The 17,316-nt window shown below is 46.1% G+C and overlaps 1 protein-coding gene across 1 annotated transcript in view; it reads right to left on the bottom strand.

Moving 5' to 3' along the window:
• The window catches only part of LOC119654676, a 183,030-nt gene that overhangs the window by 11,795 nt on the left and 153,919 nt on the right, over nucleotides 1-17,316 (bottom strand). Inside the window, exons 3-4 of the mRNA XM_038060179.1 lie at nucleotides 7,498-7,640; nucleotides 2,551-2,704 (exon numbers count right to left, since the gene is read on the bottom strand). Of these exons, the coding sequence (XP_037916107.1) occupies nucleotides 2,551-2,704; nucleotides 7,498-7,640 (297 nt within the window). The remainder of the gene's footprint in view (nucleotides 1-2,550; nucleotides 2,705-7,497; nucleotides 7,641-17,316) is intronic.

Raw genomic sequence — 17,316 nt, 5'->3', positions numbered from 1 at the left:
CGCATCACGAAAGAGCTTGCATGTCGTCGCAAATCTATCGGCGAACCTGTGAAGGACATTATTGGTCGACTTGTCATCCACGATGATGAACAACTGAAGAGGTAGAAAGGAGACTTAACTATGGTTCTTAACGGGTGAGGTTCCATCTTTTCTGGATGAAATGGCTAGTTACCGTAAGGCGCAGATACGGACAATTCCTTCATGCAGAAGAGAAATCATTCCTGACATCAATGCACTCAAAGGAATAAAGTCACTGGGCTTGACGGTCTCCCCGCAGAGCTATTTATCGCTACACCTTCACTTATTGCAGATCTGCTGCCTCCACTCGTGCAGAAATCTTGGGAATCCGAGACCATTCCGGGAGAGCGGAAGAAGGGGATGATCGTTAAAATTTCAAAGAACGGAATCCGTTTTGGGTGTGACAATTGGAGGGGTATCTGCGTGCTCTAACTAAAATAATTCTGAAACCCATTATCGAATGTCTCGAAAACTTGATCAATAGAGAGCAGGCTGGTTTTCGCTCCGGATTCTCCTGCATTGACCACACCAACATCCTAAGGTTCACTTTGGAACAGTGTGCGGAGTTTAGATATTTGCTGCACCTGCTCTTTATCGATTTCCAGAAAGCTTTTGATAGCATGAACAGGGAGTTTATGTGGAGTACTCTACGCAGAAGGGCCATTCCGGATAAACTAATAGCTATTATCAGAGCGATTTATGATATCGCAAAAAATATGGCAAAAATTGACAATTTCTCCTATCTAGGGTCGAAAATCACAACCGATAACAACTACGATGATGAAATCCGCGCACGGTTGTTGTCAGCCAACAGAGCCTATTTCAGCTTACAAAGACTGTTCCGCTCGAAACGTCTCACCATAGGGTCAAAGCTCTTACTGTACAAGACTATGATCTTGCCAGTCCTCATGTATTCCTCGGAAACTTGGGTTCTTAGCAAGAAAAATTGCGAACTCTTGGCCGCGTTCGAGAGAAGAATCCTCCGAAGAATTTTTGGCCCCCTACATGAGGATGGACGATTCCGTAGCCTACACAATGACGAAATCTATGAGCGATACCATGACTGTCCGGTTGTGGATAAAATCCGGCTCAATAGGTTACGGTGGGCGGGTCACTTAATCCGTATGGATGAGGATGATCCCACCCGGGAAGTCTATAAGGGCAATATCTATGGTAGAAAAAGAAGACGAGGCAGACCCTGCCTAAGATGGAGCGATGGAGTGGGCCAGGACGCCAGACAGCTTTTAGGGATATCGAATTGGTGGACCTCGGCGCAAAACCGGGATGTCTGGAGTTCCTTATTAAGGCAGGCCTAGACCGGATACCGGTTGTTGCGCCGTTGATGATGATGATGATGAAAAAATATCACATGCGGCACCGAGGCAAATTCAAGAGGATTTTGAGTTCCAAACCGGAGTCCGCAAGGTTGCATCCTGGTACCAATATTTTTTCTTCTTTTTACCGGTGACGTTCTTCATGCTACCTTGCCCGGAGGAGGTGGACGAATTCAATAGACGATGACACTTTTCTTCAAACACCTCGACTACGCTGATGACATTTGCTTGCTCTCTTACCCGGTCATGGACCTTGGCCAAATAGCTTTGGATTTGGAAAGAGAGGCAAGTAGGGTTGAACTGAAGATAACCACCAACAAAAACGAGGTTTCCAATTTAACAGGTCATCGCCTCATCGCCGCATTGAAGACGGCGATTAATTTGTATATCTAGGAAGCGTTGTTTCAGCCGATGATGGTATCGAACTGGATGTTGCCCGACGTATTAATAGCGCCAGATCCGCTTTCGCTGCCCTGTCTAAAATCTGGAAATGCAGTTATCGCAACACTAAGGTCAAGTTGAGACTCTTCTGTGCAAGTGTTCTCTCTGTGTTGCTATATGGGAGTAGCGCCTGAAAAGTGAACTCCACTGTTATCCAAAAACCCTAAGTTTTCGTCAATACCTGTCTGTGTTGTATCATCGGAGTGGTCGGCGCAGAGGCCTGTCATTTGTACGCACTGTGATCGTTAGACTGAGTTGGCAGTGCATGGGTCGCACTTTAGGGAGGGCCGACAATTGCATTGCTGGCTACACTATGCAGTTGAATTCACTCTCCGAAGATGGTCCGCGATTGGGTCGCCCCAAAGGTACTTGATGCAGAACAGTAGAGGAGGCGTGCGAGCGTCTCGGAAAGTCATGGGAGGAGCTGGAAAGTATTTCGGGTAAACGCAAACGATGACGCAAAGGTGTGGTGTACAATTGCATTGCTAGTTACGACAGGCAGTGGAAGCCACTCTCCGAAGATGGTCGACGAGCCTCAAAGGCATTTCCCTCCTTAGCTAGCCTAAGGTTTATCTTGGAAGATCTGTACCGATTGAAAGGTTAGAAAAAAAGAGAGAGAAGAAGAGGAGAGAATCAATAGCGAACGAGCATCGACCATTTTCAACCCTCGAAATTCATTCGAATTCCCTAGAGTTTCTCCCTTTGGTCTTCCTTTTGAGGGTAAGTTAATTAAATAAGGAATATAATTTTTACATACCAACAAACGGTTCTAACACTTTCGTCTTCTGTGAGTGTGACGTTTTCTTGGGTTTTAGCCTGATTGATGAATGCCATTGTTTCCTGATAGCGTTTGGTGCAAACCTCGTACTCAGCCTGGACTACACGGAGACATGGGGCATGTTTTAGAAATTCTAAAAAAGAAAAAAATAAGAAATTTAAAGGATTCGATTGTAGTATAACATTTATAGTACTGATTTGGCTTATATTCATTCAGACGTAACCTAGACTATAAAGGCAGGGAGTGGGGATTAAGAAAGCATGCACTTAAATCAAGGATTCATTCTTAGAAACTGCACTATCGTAAATTCTGAAAAAAAAGATAAACTCTGTAGAACGTAGTAAGAGCATACTACTAAAACTGGAAACCCCACTCCAAGAACTACAGGCCACAATATGGAATATAGGATTCTAGAAAGTTTGGTAGAAATCTGATTATTATTAACGAGGTCGTAGTAGATCAAAATTATATCTTTCAGATAGACTCTGGTTTTCAATTTGTATTTTGTTTTCAGGGCCTCCAGGATAGTGTTTCGCTGGGTAATATCTACTTTTAAAGTATATTCCTCCTCTGGATAAAATCGCGGAAATCGGTCAACATGGGTCGCTATAGATACTTTTTCCAGCCATGTCCATTCACAGTTCACTTAGCACATTTTACCAGTGATTGAGACAAAGCAATCTACCTGTTCTCTGGAGTCATTAACGAAGGTCAAATAACTAAGAACGCGGATGAAAAGGCACGAAAGTTGGACTGAAGATTAACTATAGTAAAATCATGGCTCTTGTGACGCCATCACGGCATTGATCAATCGTGTTTACCTAAAATAGGGTAGTGTAGTTTCCTCCACCTTCCTCAGCAATACTTTCTCTGCTATACATGCTATGTGAGAACAGTGGAGCTCTGCAAGTTAACATCACAACCTCTACCTCTCATCAAACGCGATCCTAGATGCTCAAATTGTTTTTCTAACTCTCCCAAATGACGGACTCCAGGCCGGTTAACATGCCGGCTTCGTGGCTCTCATCCTGACATCGACAAGTAATTGAGTTGATCAGGTGAGTGTCAGTCGTGGTGAGTTGTGCTGAGATGCTTTGGTGTCAAGCTCGAGTGAATCTTCACTAAGCGGCTAAACAAAGCAGCGACTCCACACTACCCTATCCCCCTATCAGTGGTTGCAGAAGCCACCACGCAGATATCCAGATCCTTGGGGGCGTTAGCCTTTCAGTGTCGAAGAATGGTGGGATAATTTTAATTTGGCCACGACGACGTCCCGGAGTAAGCGCAAAAGCCCAGCGGCGGAAAGGGCTGACCTAGTTTCGAGCACAGGGTCACTAGGGAGTGTCAAATTCTCTCCATATACTAGCTCGGCGGAGCTGGTGGAAAACTCCTTATGATGGGCTGTACGCAAGCCAAGTAGAACGAAAAGTAGTCGTCGGATAGAGTTTGAAGCCAAGGAGTTTGCCTAACTCTGAGAACAGGGTAGTGTAGAACTGCATTCTTTGGTCAGTAATGACTTCGGTTGGAACTCCAAAGCCTGGGATCCATTCTCGCTAAAGGGCTTGGGGGCACGATTGTCCGGAAATACCGGCCAGAAGTATTGCCTCAGGCCACCGATTGAACCTTTCGATTATTGTGAGGCGATACTTGAAGCCGTGCAAATCTCGCAATGGGCCAATGATGTCGATGTGGATTGTGTGAAAACGCTTTGTAGAGCGAGGGAATGAGCCGACTTTTTGCACGCACTTGGTGACTTTACACTTCGGGCATGCGATGCACAGTCTGGCTCAAGAGGTAGCATTCTTATTCATTGAGGCCCAGAAATATCTGACACTGACAAGCCGATTTGCTGTTCAAATTCCTGGGTGTGCAAGATCAAGTACTTCCTTGCGAAAAGTGACCGGAATATATGGCCTAGGTTCCTTTTCAGAGGTCTTCCAGAGTATCTCGGAGGTTGAGCCGGAAAGAGCAACCTCACAAAATTTGCATTTAGGGTTGTCTCCGAGAATCTTCTATGCCTCGGCTTAACAGCTCCCAGATTTGGTTCGCCTTTCGGTGAAGGGCAACACCTACTGCGATGTCTGAGGTATCGATGAATATGGTTAGGGGTGCATCTGGTTGAGAGAATACCGGGAGTGTAGCGCCCGCCAGTTTTCTCTTGGCTAGCTCAAATGACTGGACGGCCTATGTAGACCACGCAATTACGCGTGAGTCTTTGGTTTTGGGTCCAGATAAGCAGGCGTTGACGATTGGTCAATGTTGAGCGGCTGTGGGCAAGAAACGATGACAGAAGTATAACTTGCTTAAAAACCTTGGCAGATCCTTGACTGTTTTAGGCTGTAAGAAATTTGTGACGGCCTGAACCTTGTATGGATCCGGGTGGATTCCCTCAGGAGAAATCGTGTGGGCTAAAAACTTCACCTGCTGTTGAAGGAATTTGCATTTGTCAACGTTAAATACAAGCCTTGTCTAAGTCTAAGGTCGTCAAAATACGGCAGTAGTATGGGGTAGCGGTCTGGAATGATCTGAGCATTCAGACGTCTGTAATCCCACATGGTCTCCATTCGCCCTTATGGCGGTGGATAGCTTTACGCTCTTTGGCAAGGATGGCAACTGGCACCACTCTTGCGATCACTATCACGGCCAGTTTGGAGACAGTGCGATAAGCAGACGCTACTCGCAAAGCTCCCGTCTCTGCACTTATGCAAGGCGCTTACGATGCACCTCCTTGTCAAGGGCATTGACCGCCATAGAGCAGAACTGACTGTGTTGCTCCCACAAGGAGACATCTCGCTGTAGATATAAGGCCCCCAAAATTCGCCATTAACCGACTTAGCGCCGAAATTCCAGCTGTAGCCCAGTCCGCTCCTGCTTTCATTTACCCGAAGGAGCTCATTTTTAAGCCGAGCATTAAATCCAGATATTTACTGCTGATCTTGAATCTATAGTCAACTTGTCGATCGCCTTGAGGTAAGCCCCTGGCAGCGCGGATCGCTTCAACGAGCCTACTCCTGGTGGGCTTCTCGAGCACTTTCCCGGCCGTGTTAAGCATACACAGCTGTTGGTTTGCAGACGGGAGTATGGCCACCTTCCAACGACAAGGAAAAATGCCCTCCTTCAAGCAAGCGTTGAACGTCCCAAGCAATAAGTTTGGCCGTTGGCGGAGCACCAGTTTGTAAACTTATCCAGGATACCATAAGGACCTGGTACCTTATTGTTTTTCATGGTGAGAACTGCTTCTTCGAGTTTTCTCATTGTGAAAAGGAGGGAACCCTCGAAACTTCCCCCGCTGTTGACACCCACCCGTACAGGATGTCTGGGGAATAATGCCCGTACAATGCGGTCCATCTGGTTGGTGTTTAGTATGCAGAGTTTCCGCAGAGTCCCGATTGTACAGGTAACAGGTAACAGGTAAAGTCCACGTGGATACTCATTCACCTCATTGACCAGGTTCTGTCAGTCGAGAGCTTTGCTTTTCTTTATCGCGCTGCGGAGTTTTCTGCTGGATGGATGTTGGACGAATCGACCTTGCGCATAAGGGTAGGGTTCCTGTAAGGTGAAATGGTGACAAAACCATCAAATAACTAATCCTAGTCTCCTTCTTAGAGTATATAGAGCTAATGATGCGTTGGTTACATACGGGCGGCATGGGGCAGCTTCGCATCTTTCTTGGAAAGTGGGATTAAGACGACCCATGGTGTACTGAGTGCATCAAGTCAGGGAGAAATGTTTATCTATGGAGCTTGAATATGATGGCCAAAGGTATAATTAAGCAAAGCTACCAAGGACTTATCCCGGCTTCAAAGGCATCTGCCTGACATGTGACTTGAAAAGTTCACCAGCCTTGATTTGGAAGCCCTGTTGCTAGACCCTATCTTTAATGGAGAATGGGGGGTACAGCATGTAGAACGCCATTAATTGGCATATGGGTATTCGCGACGTACAAACGTGGCAAGGTTACCTTCGGAGATATAAAAGTAACTTTGAGAGGGATTTTACGTTGTCTAACGAGACACCGATAGCTGAGGAAGATTGGGAAATTGCGAACTTTTCGCCGCGTTTAAGGAAAGAGTCCTCCGATGAATTTTTGGCAGCCTATATGAGGATGGACGATTCAGTAGCCAAATTTAAGGACGAAATCTATGAGGGATATCACTACTGCCTGGTTGTGGATAAAATCTGGTTCAATAGGTTGCAGTGGGCGGGTCAGCTAATCCGTATGGATGAGGATGATCCAGCCCGGAAAGTCTATAGGAGCGATATCTAATGGTAGAGGCAGACTCTGCCTGAGATGGGGCGATGGTGTAGGTCAGGACTCCAGATAGCTCTTAAGGATATCGAATTGGTAGACCTCGGCGCGAAACCGGGATGTCTGGAGTTCCTTACTGAGGTAGGTGTCTGTAGGCACAGCAAATCCAAGATACACGGCGGACGGCGAAATAAAAAGGACGAAATCCAATGGTTGAATCAAAATCGGGATATTAATAGGCCGAATAGCAGGTCACTGCTAGCCACGGTAGTATCTGCACATGATCCTTGTAGATTTTGCTCTGGAAGATTCTGTAGATTTTGCATTTGAGGATATCGAGACAGCTACGTTTAGGCAGTGGAGGCATACTAGATACTTTGAGAAATAACAGATCCTGAAAAGGGGTTTGGGAAAGCGCATAGGGCAGTATTGTTCGCTTTGGTAGGGACACAAAACCCGGTCCGAAGAAATGAAACCAGGCAGATCTGAAGGTCCCTAATCCTGAATGATTGGAATTCTCGAAAAATTCCTTCTTAATTGGAAGAGGTTTCTCCTTCTGCTTTAGGACTAAATATCCTTCAGACATTATAAGATATGCCAGGTGAGAATAAATACATTAGCTGAAAATAAAGTCACACAATTGAAATACGCCATTACATAGTCCACCATCTACTTACCATCCTGATACTGTCCTTCCTTGCACAAATCCCGAATGACCTGATTCGTCCCGTGATACATTTTGTTGAATTGATTGCGCTGCTGAAGGGTCATACAGCGTCGCGTGTAGCTCCGAATGCAATGGAGTCCATTGTGCAGGTCTCTGGAAAAAAAGGATAAGAACAAGGACACCATTAGAACTAATGATCTGCTCTCGAGCATAGCTGTATGGTGTTTGGTTTAAATGGTCATTTAAGCGAGACAATAATTAATTTTGTGGAATGGACGAAAAGATAGCGCACTGTCTCCTGTATTCTTTTCATTCGAATCTGGAGCTAATGCTCCGCTATACGATAATCCCTCACTGAGTCCTTGCCCCCGGACGCCTGATACGAATTAACCTTAATAGGCACCGTGAGCGATTACGGCAATATAACGAGGATTTCTCGGACCGGGGATGGCTGCAAGCGCCCTTCGACTAGGATACCATTGTGTCCGGTGACCATCCTTTACGATTTTAATCATGACGTGGCCGCACTATCATTAAATTAATTATTTCGCTGACATGTTATCATTGTGGTTGATCTTAGACATGATATATCGCAAAAGGCTCCACGTTGAAGTTGGGAGGAGCGATGCACTCCATTGGAGACGAGGTCCTTTTCAAGACGCCTGAAATTAATTTGAGTGTGGAGAACTATTACGGCTCATTCGGTGAAATTTAATTGCCATCATCGTTAGCGGCCTGGAATCAATACACTCCATTTATGCTAACGACTCCGGAAGAGTAAACCTTCCGCCTTGTAATAATGCCTGCCTGGCTTTTGCAGAGCCTTGTCGCGACGCCGGCCCTCCCTAATGATTATCCTTCTGGCAGGCTGAGAAGTATATTTTCCGTTTGGCGAAAAGCGATAAGGCTCGCTTGGAATAAGAATTGACCTTGTTAGTTGGGTAGGCGATTGTTGAGTGGCATGCAGCCTACGGCGGGGGCTCGGTGGGAAAACCAGAAAGTTTGGTGTGGAAATTGATTTAATGATATGTCGACGAGAACACCTGACACAGCGTTTTTCTTCACGCTCGGCTCTCTCTGTCGAGGCCTCCCACCCCCAGCTTGGAGACTGGAGCTGTTTGTGCTACATTTCCTAGGGAAAGCCACCAGGAGGGTAGAAAAGTCCCGTAAACTTTGTGATGGATTGGCAAATTGCTTGACTTCATTTTTCGCTGATGTTTTTTGTTCGGAAGCAACATCAAGATGTTTGTCAAGATTACGATTGTTGCGGGGATTTGGTATGGTATGCCGGTGAGCAGGAATGAACTCTGTTTTGGCACAGGTGGCACTTCCTCTCAAGTGTATTTTTCGAGGGCAGGCAATTTTCAGGAGTTGGCCATTTCATATTTTCTCGGTGTAATCTTTTCGTGATGATTAGTGGGAAGTCGACAGAGCAGAGATGTCAAGGATTTGTGAAATTGTTTTGACAGGCTCTTGGTGCTATTGAGCCGGCAGTTTATAGTTTTCTTAATTAATGGGGCGTAATATGAATTGTGACTTTTTTATGTGGTTTTGAATAACAACCCTTGTTATCGATGTATATCACAATGTTCCAGCTAACTTTGGAAGCGGATAGTTACGTACTTTTCAGGAGGATTTTGTCGATATCAGCACCCACAATAAGGAGACAAGCAAAGTAGCTTGGGAGGCACTTCCTGTGGGCAAATATTTCTCACTCCAAGGATATTGTGTTTGGGACATTAAAGGCGCAAGTATGGATCAAAAATTTAAGTGAGAATATTCTAGACGAGAGCTCAACTAGGCGCCTCCGACCTTCGAATTGAAAGGGTTGGAAATGAACAGTATCATTCATGAATTTTATTCCTCTGTCCTACCTCCTCAGCATGGGTTTCTAGAGACCCCAGCATTTTGTTCTCCCGAGCTGCAAGGATTCAGTGAAAGAATTGTCTTTTAATATAAGGTAGCAGTCTCCCTTAACAACCTGGGATATCGTCAGCACCCAGTGTGTTCAGTCTATATACATGGTTGATACCACACCTTTGCGGAACATAGTGCGTCAACCACCAACCACCCATCCTCCAATCCCAATTGATTAGAAAATTCGAGGAAGACAAAGCCTTGGTGTTCTTTGGCGTCAAGACTCCCTTTGTGAGTAATCTGGTCCAAGAAGTTACCACTCTACTAGAAGAGGGGCTCAATCATCCAATGATCAACTCCGCCTAGCCAGCGAGATCATCATGTGCCGACTTGATGAACACTTTTGGTCTGATGACCGACCGATACCAAACGAATTACCCTTAATACATTGAACCACACCCGTCAGTATAAGGTCACCTCTTTCAAATACATGATTCATCGGGTGCAAACCTCTCCCCGTATCTGCAGAGAACACGGTAAAGGAGCCAAAGACTTAGCAAGTACACCAATCAGATCTTGAAAAATTTGATGGACAAATGTAAGGGAACTTCAAGCGCCCGCTGAGCTTACTCTAGATCTACAGTTTAAAAGGGGAATTGCATGGGAGTTTAACCAAATCTTCATTTTGTTGAAATGAAAACTGTGGAAACATGATTTGACGTCGTGTTCAGTTGTAGGAGCAGTCAGATTCAAATCCTACTGGGAACGTAATCGACCGAATAACCAATTCAGGAGTATGACAAAGAGATGGAGCGCCTCTTCTTGGAATACCACAGCATTACTCAGAGGGTCGTAAAACTATGAAGCACATAAGGGATAGAGCAATGGACTGCAGGATAAGCTGATGCGGAATACAGCTTTCTGGGAGCTAACCTATCTCCCTCTGGAGATAGGAAATATAGCCTTCTGAGAGTCAAGCCTCTCGCTTACCAAGACCGTTTGTGGTTGATGTGTGAGGTAACCCTTTTTTTTAATAAAACGCTATGGGGCTAGACCGAGAACTCAAAAAACATTTCTCCCAATCCAATATGCGAATCGTGCCCATTGGATAGTTTGCAGTGGGTGTTAACTGACACTGATACCTGGTCCTCTCAGTGAGTAAGGCTAACCTTACCGTGAACGGGGGGCTATGACACGGTGGGCCGTCTAACCCCCATACTCGTTGGATTCAAATGAGTACTGGCCCATAGGTGATCATGCTGCTAGGCTCGGCATACCCTACAACTCGCATTGACGAAGCTGCGGAGAACGAAGGGAAACCCTCATGCACTTTCTCTACGATTGCCCAGCTCTGGCTAGATTCAGGCTGCGGAAACTGGCTAAACCATTCTTTGGGGACCTCAGAGAGATTTCTAGCTGCAGGGTGGGAGAGCTGCTTTCCTTCGTGAATGCTACGGGCTGGCTCTGAAGATTCGAGCCGGCTGGACTCTGCCTCCCTGCTCCCATAACAACAGTCACGGTGTTAGGAGTTTGTGGCATCAAAACGGCGCACCAAAGCGCTAATTGGGGTCCTCGGAACGGCCCCTGATACCTATCTACCTACAACACTAGGAGCCAGACAGTTATACCCAAGAAAGTAGAAGATGGGAGATCCAGCAGTGGAACCAAGATCAATATAAGCAGGCGGTGAAGCCAGGAACCTGGAAACCCACCATTAGCTATGCTAACGCAATAAAGAGCATTCGACTAGCCATACTGCCGAAAGTATTCCCGGTTTTCAAATAATTGAGGATCTCATCGTCATGCAGAAGTATGAAAGATGGAAAAAGGAGTTCGTATTCACCGGCATACATTTCGATCAAGTCTTATACTGATAGACTGCGCGACAGAGGACACAGTGGACTAGCTTAGGACTATAGCCCCTTGACTGGCAGGGTGGAAGCGGATGGAACTGTCGACATGTGCTCGGATTATATACCAGAGGCACACAAGGGAACGGTATACCTTCCCCAAGCTGCAGCGATCGAGACGGTGACGTTTCTATCCCTGCTCGGTGAATTATGTCACGAGTTTGGTCCTCTTAATAGCGCCAATATGCAGGCAAAAGCTTGAGCATGGATAATCGCTTTTGAACCTTAAGCCACGAATCAGATAAAGGTCGATGCGAAGTGAAGAGAACAGGAATACTCAATCCCTGCTGCTGCTGCTGAGCACTGGAAATATTAGCCAGGGATTCGGATTTTGGCCGAAAAATCCAAAATAAAAATTTTATCAAATTCAATTGGTTAGTAAACCTATAATTGTGATCCCGGAATAAGGACTGCTAACGCCGTGCTTAGCCGCTGCAAAAGAAGATAATGTCCATGAATAGAACTGTGAGACCGAGGTTTTAAGAAGCAGATTAACACGGAACTATTGTACTAGCACCGAGAAAAAAGTTCCCAGTACGGTCGAGTTTTCCGCAACCGAGCGAAGAAGTGCCAATTCGATCGAAAGACGAAAACTGACCAGGGAAAAGCCGAAGGTTCCGCTTGCTCGAAGGCAGGAAGGATTCTTCGCTGGGCTCCTTGGAAACTTACGTTAAGTTCGCCTAATGTTATAGGACAACAACGCTGCAGGCGCTTTCGTACCGCCCGTGGCTGTAATGGCGGCTCGGGTGCCACCGATTTAGCGGCGTAACCTGGAGGCGAGGTTCCACCAGTTGGAGGCGCCATTCGCACTCGAAGGCATCACTACTGATGCTAGGCGATTTAATTATGCGCTTGTCGGCTTGTATGAGATGTCGATTGGCCTCGTCGCTGACGTGCTTGAAGAATGTTCTTATACAAAGTTAAGGAGCACGCTCAACAAGCAACTGGCAGTAAGTGAGTCAGCAAAACTGAATCACTTGCTGATGAAGCTCACCATAGGCAACCGCTTTCCGAGCCAACTGCTGCGCGAGATAATGCAGTTGCTCAGGAACAAGGTCGTTGTGAAGCTTCTAAAGTTGTTCTGGTTGCAACGACTCTCGGAAAGCACTCAAGCCATCTTGGCTTGTGCGGACTCCGAGCTTTTGGAGGAGGTATAAAACACCGCTGACACGATCCACGAGGCGCATGCGCGCCACGTGGTCAGTGAAGTGCTGTGGGAGGCTACGGCCTAAATTACCAAACATCAGCTGACTTTGCGTTCGGAAGATAGGTCTTGAAACCATTCGCTGTCCACCAACCGAAATAGGCGATCAAGTAGTCACGGGTCGGGGAACTGAACGAGTCCTGCACTTTGCTGGTACCACGGCGTCTTCGTCGACAAGGCAAAGAAGTGTATCAGCCCGTGTACGTTCACAGCACCAAAAAACTAAATTCGATGGGAGCTCCGACGAAGGCTATCGAGAAAGCAGCTCTACGCTACCTCAGTATCTAGAACCCTTTGAACAACCGCCATTACCTAATTCACACAGAAGCAGGCGGTTCCCCCGACATCGCAGAATCACAAATTGATCCCACATCAACCATACATACTTACGGCTACAGGCAAGTGGTTGTAGGTCCTGGACTTCGATGAACGTTTTCACCGACTTCCTAGGCCACTATGGGTTGCTCCTGGATCTGCAAAATAGGTCCCTTATAGACCCCATAACCGCATTCACGTCTTCAGGAAAAGTTACCACTTGCTCAACCATCAGTCTTCCTACCAGTTTTGAAGAAGAAGCCGACCTTCGTCTTCACGCAACATAACTACCGGAAATAGTCTCAGCCAGTTAAGCAGGATGTACAGCATCAGATCCTTACCACTAGCTCCCATATCTTCTCGAAGGTGAGTCCATTACCACAACAGAAGCTTGTTGTTTGTAAGAAAGAATTTGACACACTTTTAAAGCGGGATATTTGCGGACCATCTAATAGCTGCTGCTCTTCTTCGCTCCATGGTCCCAAAGCGACGACAAATGGAGATCATGTGGCGATTACAGATGTCTGAATGTTCGCACCATTCTACACTGTTACCCCAGCAGAACTTCGCCAATCCGTACCATTAAATTCCTGTAGCTCCAGAAGACATTCTGAATATGGCAATATGCACACCTTTCGGACTCTTTGAGTTCGCACAGATGCTTTTGGTCTGTACAATGCGGCGCAAACTTTTTATAGGTTCATCCACTCTGTCCTGCGAAAACTTAACTTTTGTTTTGTGTCCTTGGATAATGTTCTGGTTGCGTCTTTTTTTGAGACTGAGCATTTGAAACATCTCGAATGCATTTGTCAACGTCTCATTGAGGTTCGTCTTGTAGTTAACGTTGAAAAATGCAAATTCCTTCAACAGCAGCTGAAGTTTTCAGACCACACGTTTTCCCCTGAAGGGATCCACTCTGATCCAGACAAGGTTCAGGCCATCACAGACTTGTCACAACTAAAAACAGTCAATGATCTATTAAGGTTTTTGGACATGTTAAACTTCTATGGTTGATTGAAGTAATAAAAACTTGTTGTTTCTTTTTCGTTGGTGTGGGTATTTATTCTTGCAAATACCGATATTTCGGGAACCACTTGTTCCCTTCATCAGTGCAAACAAGTTGTTTGCAAGTGGTTCCCGAAATATTCGTATTTGCAAGAATAAATACCCACACCAACGAAAAAGAAACAACAAGTTTTTATTACTTCAATTAATTAATCGTTGGAAACACCGCATAATTTCACTCTGATTCTATGGTTGTTTCTTGCCCAAAGTCGCACAACATCTAGCGATCCTCAACGCTTATTTGTCCGGGCCCAACACCAAAGACTTGCGCGTAATTGCGTGGTCTCACGGGGGGTGTCCAGGCATTTGAGCTAGTCAAACGATAGCTGGTGGACGCTACACTCCTGGTATTCCCTCAACCAGATATACCCTTAGCCGTATTCATCGATGCCTCAGACATCGCAGTAGGTGCTGCCCTTCACCGGAAGGTGAACCTAATCTGGCAGCTGTTGAGCTTCTTTTCCAAGAAATTGAATACAGCCCAATGGAACCACCGCACTTATGGTCGTGTGCTATTAGCCGCGAATATGCAATCAAATACTTGCGATATTCCCTAGAAGGCAGGCCGTTAACAGTGTTCATCTATCACAAGTCTCTTCATCATCATCAACGGCGCAACAACCGGTATCCGGTCTAGGCCTGCCTTAATAAGGAACTCCAGACACCCCGGTTTTGCGCCGAGCTTCACTAATTCGATATCCCTAAAAGCTGTCTGGCGTCCTGACTTACGCCATCGCTCCATCTTAGGCAGGGTCTGCCTCGTCTTCTTTTTCTACCATAGATGTCTCTTACTTTTGCTTTTAAGCAGAAGCCCGACGAAGAATCCTCTCGCCAACTTCGGCACCTGAACTTCATAAGCCAGTTTACTTCAGACATCCAACACGTATCCGCCAAGGACAATGTAGTTTCAGACGCTTTGTTACGAATTTTTGAGGTCAAAATCCCTGCCTCGATCGATTTCAATCACCGAGGCACAGAAGGATGATGCAGTCCTTTAGAGCCTCAGGGGCAACCCTAAATATTAATTTCGTGAGTTTTCCCTTTTTGGCTCACACATCAAAATCCCTCCGAGACCTCTAAAAAGGGACCTAGGCCATATATTGCGGCCACTTTTCGCAAGGAAGTATTCCATGCCATAGATAATTTTGCACAACCAGGCATTTGGACAACGAATCGGCTGCTCACTAGCAAATATTTCTGGCCGTCAATGAATAAGGATGTTAACTCCTAGACCAGACAGTGCATCGCGTGCCAGAAGTGTAAAGTCATCAAGCACGTATAAAAAGAAGTAGGCTCATTCCTTCGGTCTACCAAGCATTTTCACACGATCAACATCGACATCATTGGCCCCTTGCGAGATCCGCATGGCTTGAAGTATAGCCTCACAATCATTGATAGGTTCATGCGGTGTTCTGAGGCAATACCTCTGCCTGACATTCCCGCACAATTGTGCGCCGACGCCCTTTGTTGGGAATAGATCCCACGCTTGGGAATTCCAGCCGAAGTCATTGCTGACCAGGGAATGCAGTTCGAGTCTACCCTGTTTTCGGAGTTAGGCAAACGCTTAGGCTTCAAACGACATCGGATGACTGCATTCCACCCGCAATCCTCCCTGGACAATTGCTTACCTTGTCGTGGTGAGGAAGTTCAGTAAGGAAGATCGTCTAGGAAATGAGAGGTGACATCTGAAGGCAAGCGTTAATCAAAACCCCAAGCCAAGATGTGACTACCGTGCGGAGGGCTAAATGGTCACAGGGGTACCAGGCGGCCCCAGTTTTAACTAGCCTTATCTCGAAAAAAAAAGACGATCTGCCGAGATCGACTTACTTTCCCCGACAAAACTGAGGCCCTTAGCCAATTATGAGAAACCAGAAAAACAAAAACCTAGTCCAAAACTAAAATTAAATCTCAATCGTGACGATCCATCCCTGAAAAAATGGGCAACCCTAAGCTCATCGATGGAGAACCTGAGTCTAGACTCAGATTCTCTGCTTACTCAAGTGAGAACCAATCTAATTGGGATTCAGTCCCTAAAGGACAAGCCGAAGCAGGTGCCTTCTGTCAGCATTCCTGACCCCGGGCGCCAATCGACGCCACCTGCTGAGGCTAAAGTCATCTTACTCATAGGTAAGCACCTGTCCACGTATAACAAAGAGACCGAGATATATGCCATTTCATTGGCAGCAGAAAAATGTCTGCGACAAAAATGAAGGGGTCGCACCATTCGAATCTGTTCCGAAAGTCGGGCAGCATTAGCATTATCAGCATTAAACAGGCTGATATGCAGCCAGTTGGTGTGAAGTTGTTATCAGGTGCTGATGAAATTTGTCCCACTGAACGAAACACTCCTGATGTGGGTGCCGGGGTACTCAAATATCGCTGGTAATGAGGAGACTGACAGACTGGCTCGCCGAGGGTCTAGATCCACAATGGTGGGGCCAGAACCAGCTTTTGGAATCCAGCCATCCACTGTCAATTCTACTCTGAAGGGTGAAATGGCAAGGATTCACTCAACCGAGTGGAGAAATTTGAACTCTTGCCGGCAGCCGAAAATCCTCGTGAAAGAACCTGGGGTCGCCAGAGCCGCATTTTTATTGACCCTTAAGAAGTGGGACATATCAAACCCTAGTAAGACTTTTAACAGGACACTGCTCCTTGAACTACCATATGGAAAAGATTGGGGTGGTAGTTTCGGCTATGTGCAGCCAATGTAAGGAGGAGGAGACTTTGGTTAGGGTTTCTTCAGTTAACAATCTGCACATTCTCTGCCTTTGGAGAATGTTCTCAGATTCGTTAAAGCCTGCGAACTCCGTAGGCGTAAGCCACTTAATAGGCGATTTACGGGGATAGTACAATAGGCCTGACAATGGCCTGAGTGCTTGGAGCTGCGGCCCCTCCTAGTAAATTAAACTAAACTAGACCCACTTAACTAAAGATTCATCGATACCATGCTCTCTAGCGGCATCACAAAGTCTTTGGAAAGGGACATAGGCAGGCCCCGCCAATGTGCACGGTCACCTCCATCGTGTACTCTCCTTTCAGGGTTGGTTACTTTATTTTTGAAACCAATACTCAGAGGCCTTTCCACTTTGAGTTGATGTTAAGCTGACTTGTCTGAAGTCCTTTGGAACTGAATTGTCGTCTTTCCCAGGCTGAGGTAGGAAGACTACATTAACCTTCTGCCAAGAGGGAGGCATGTAATCCAAGCAGTAGTACCCCTTTAGCATCGTTAGGTAGATGCCATCAATGACAGGTGTTTTAAAGTTTTCAAGCTTTTTGATTGGTAACGGCCGCTCTTGTTAAGTTCCAATATCTTTTGCGACACTTTTAAATTGAAAGGTTTGCAGGACCCGTCAACTGTCTCCCTCCTAGTTCTGCCCCCTCTTTTCCCAGGTGATGTGCTTCCGAGGGAGTTTAAACAGACTTAACCCTGTAGGCAGAATTTGAAACCCGTTGACGACTGTCACAGCTGGAATGT

Source organism: Hermetia illucens, chromosome 4, assembly GCF_905115235.1.
Source record: "Hermetia illucens chromosome 4, iHerIll2.2.curated.20191125, whole genome shotgun sequence".
NCBI lineage: Eukaryota > Metazoa > Arthropoda > Insecta > Diptera > Stratiomyidae > Hermetia > Hermetia illucens.
This window is presented reverse-complemented; position numbering and strand designations above follow the sequence as displayed.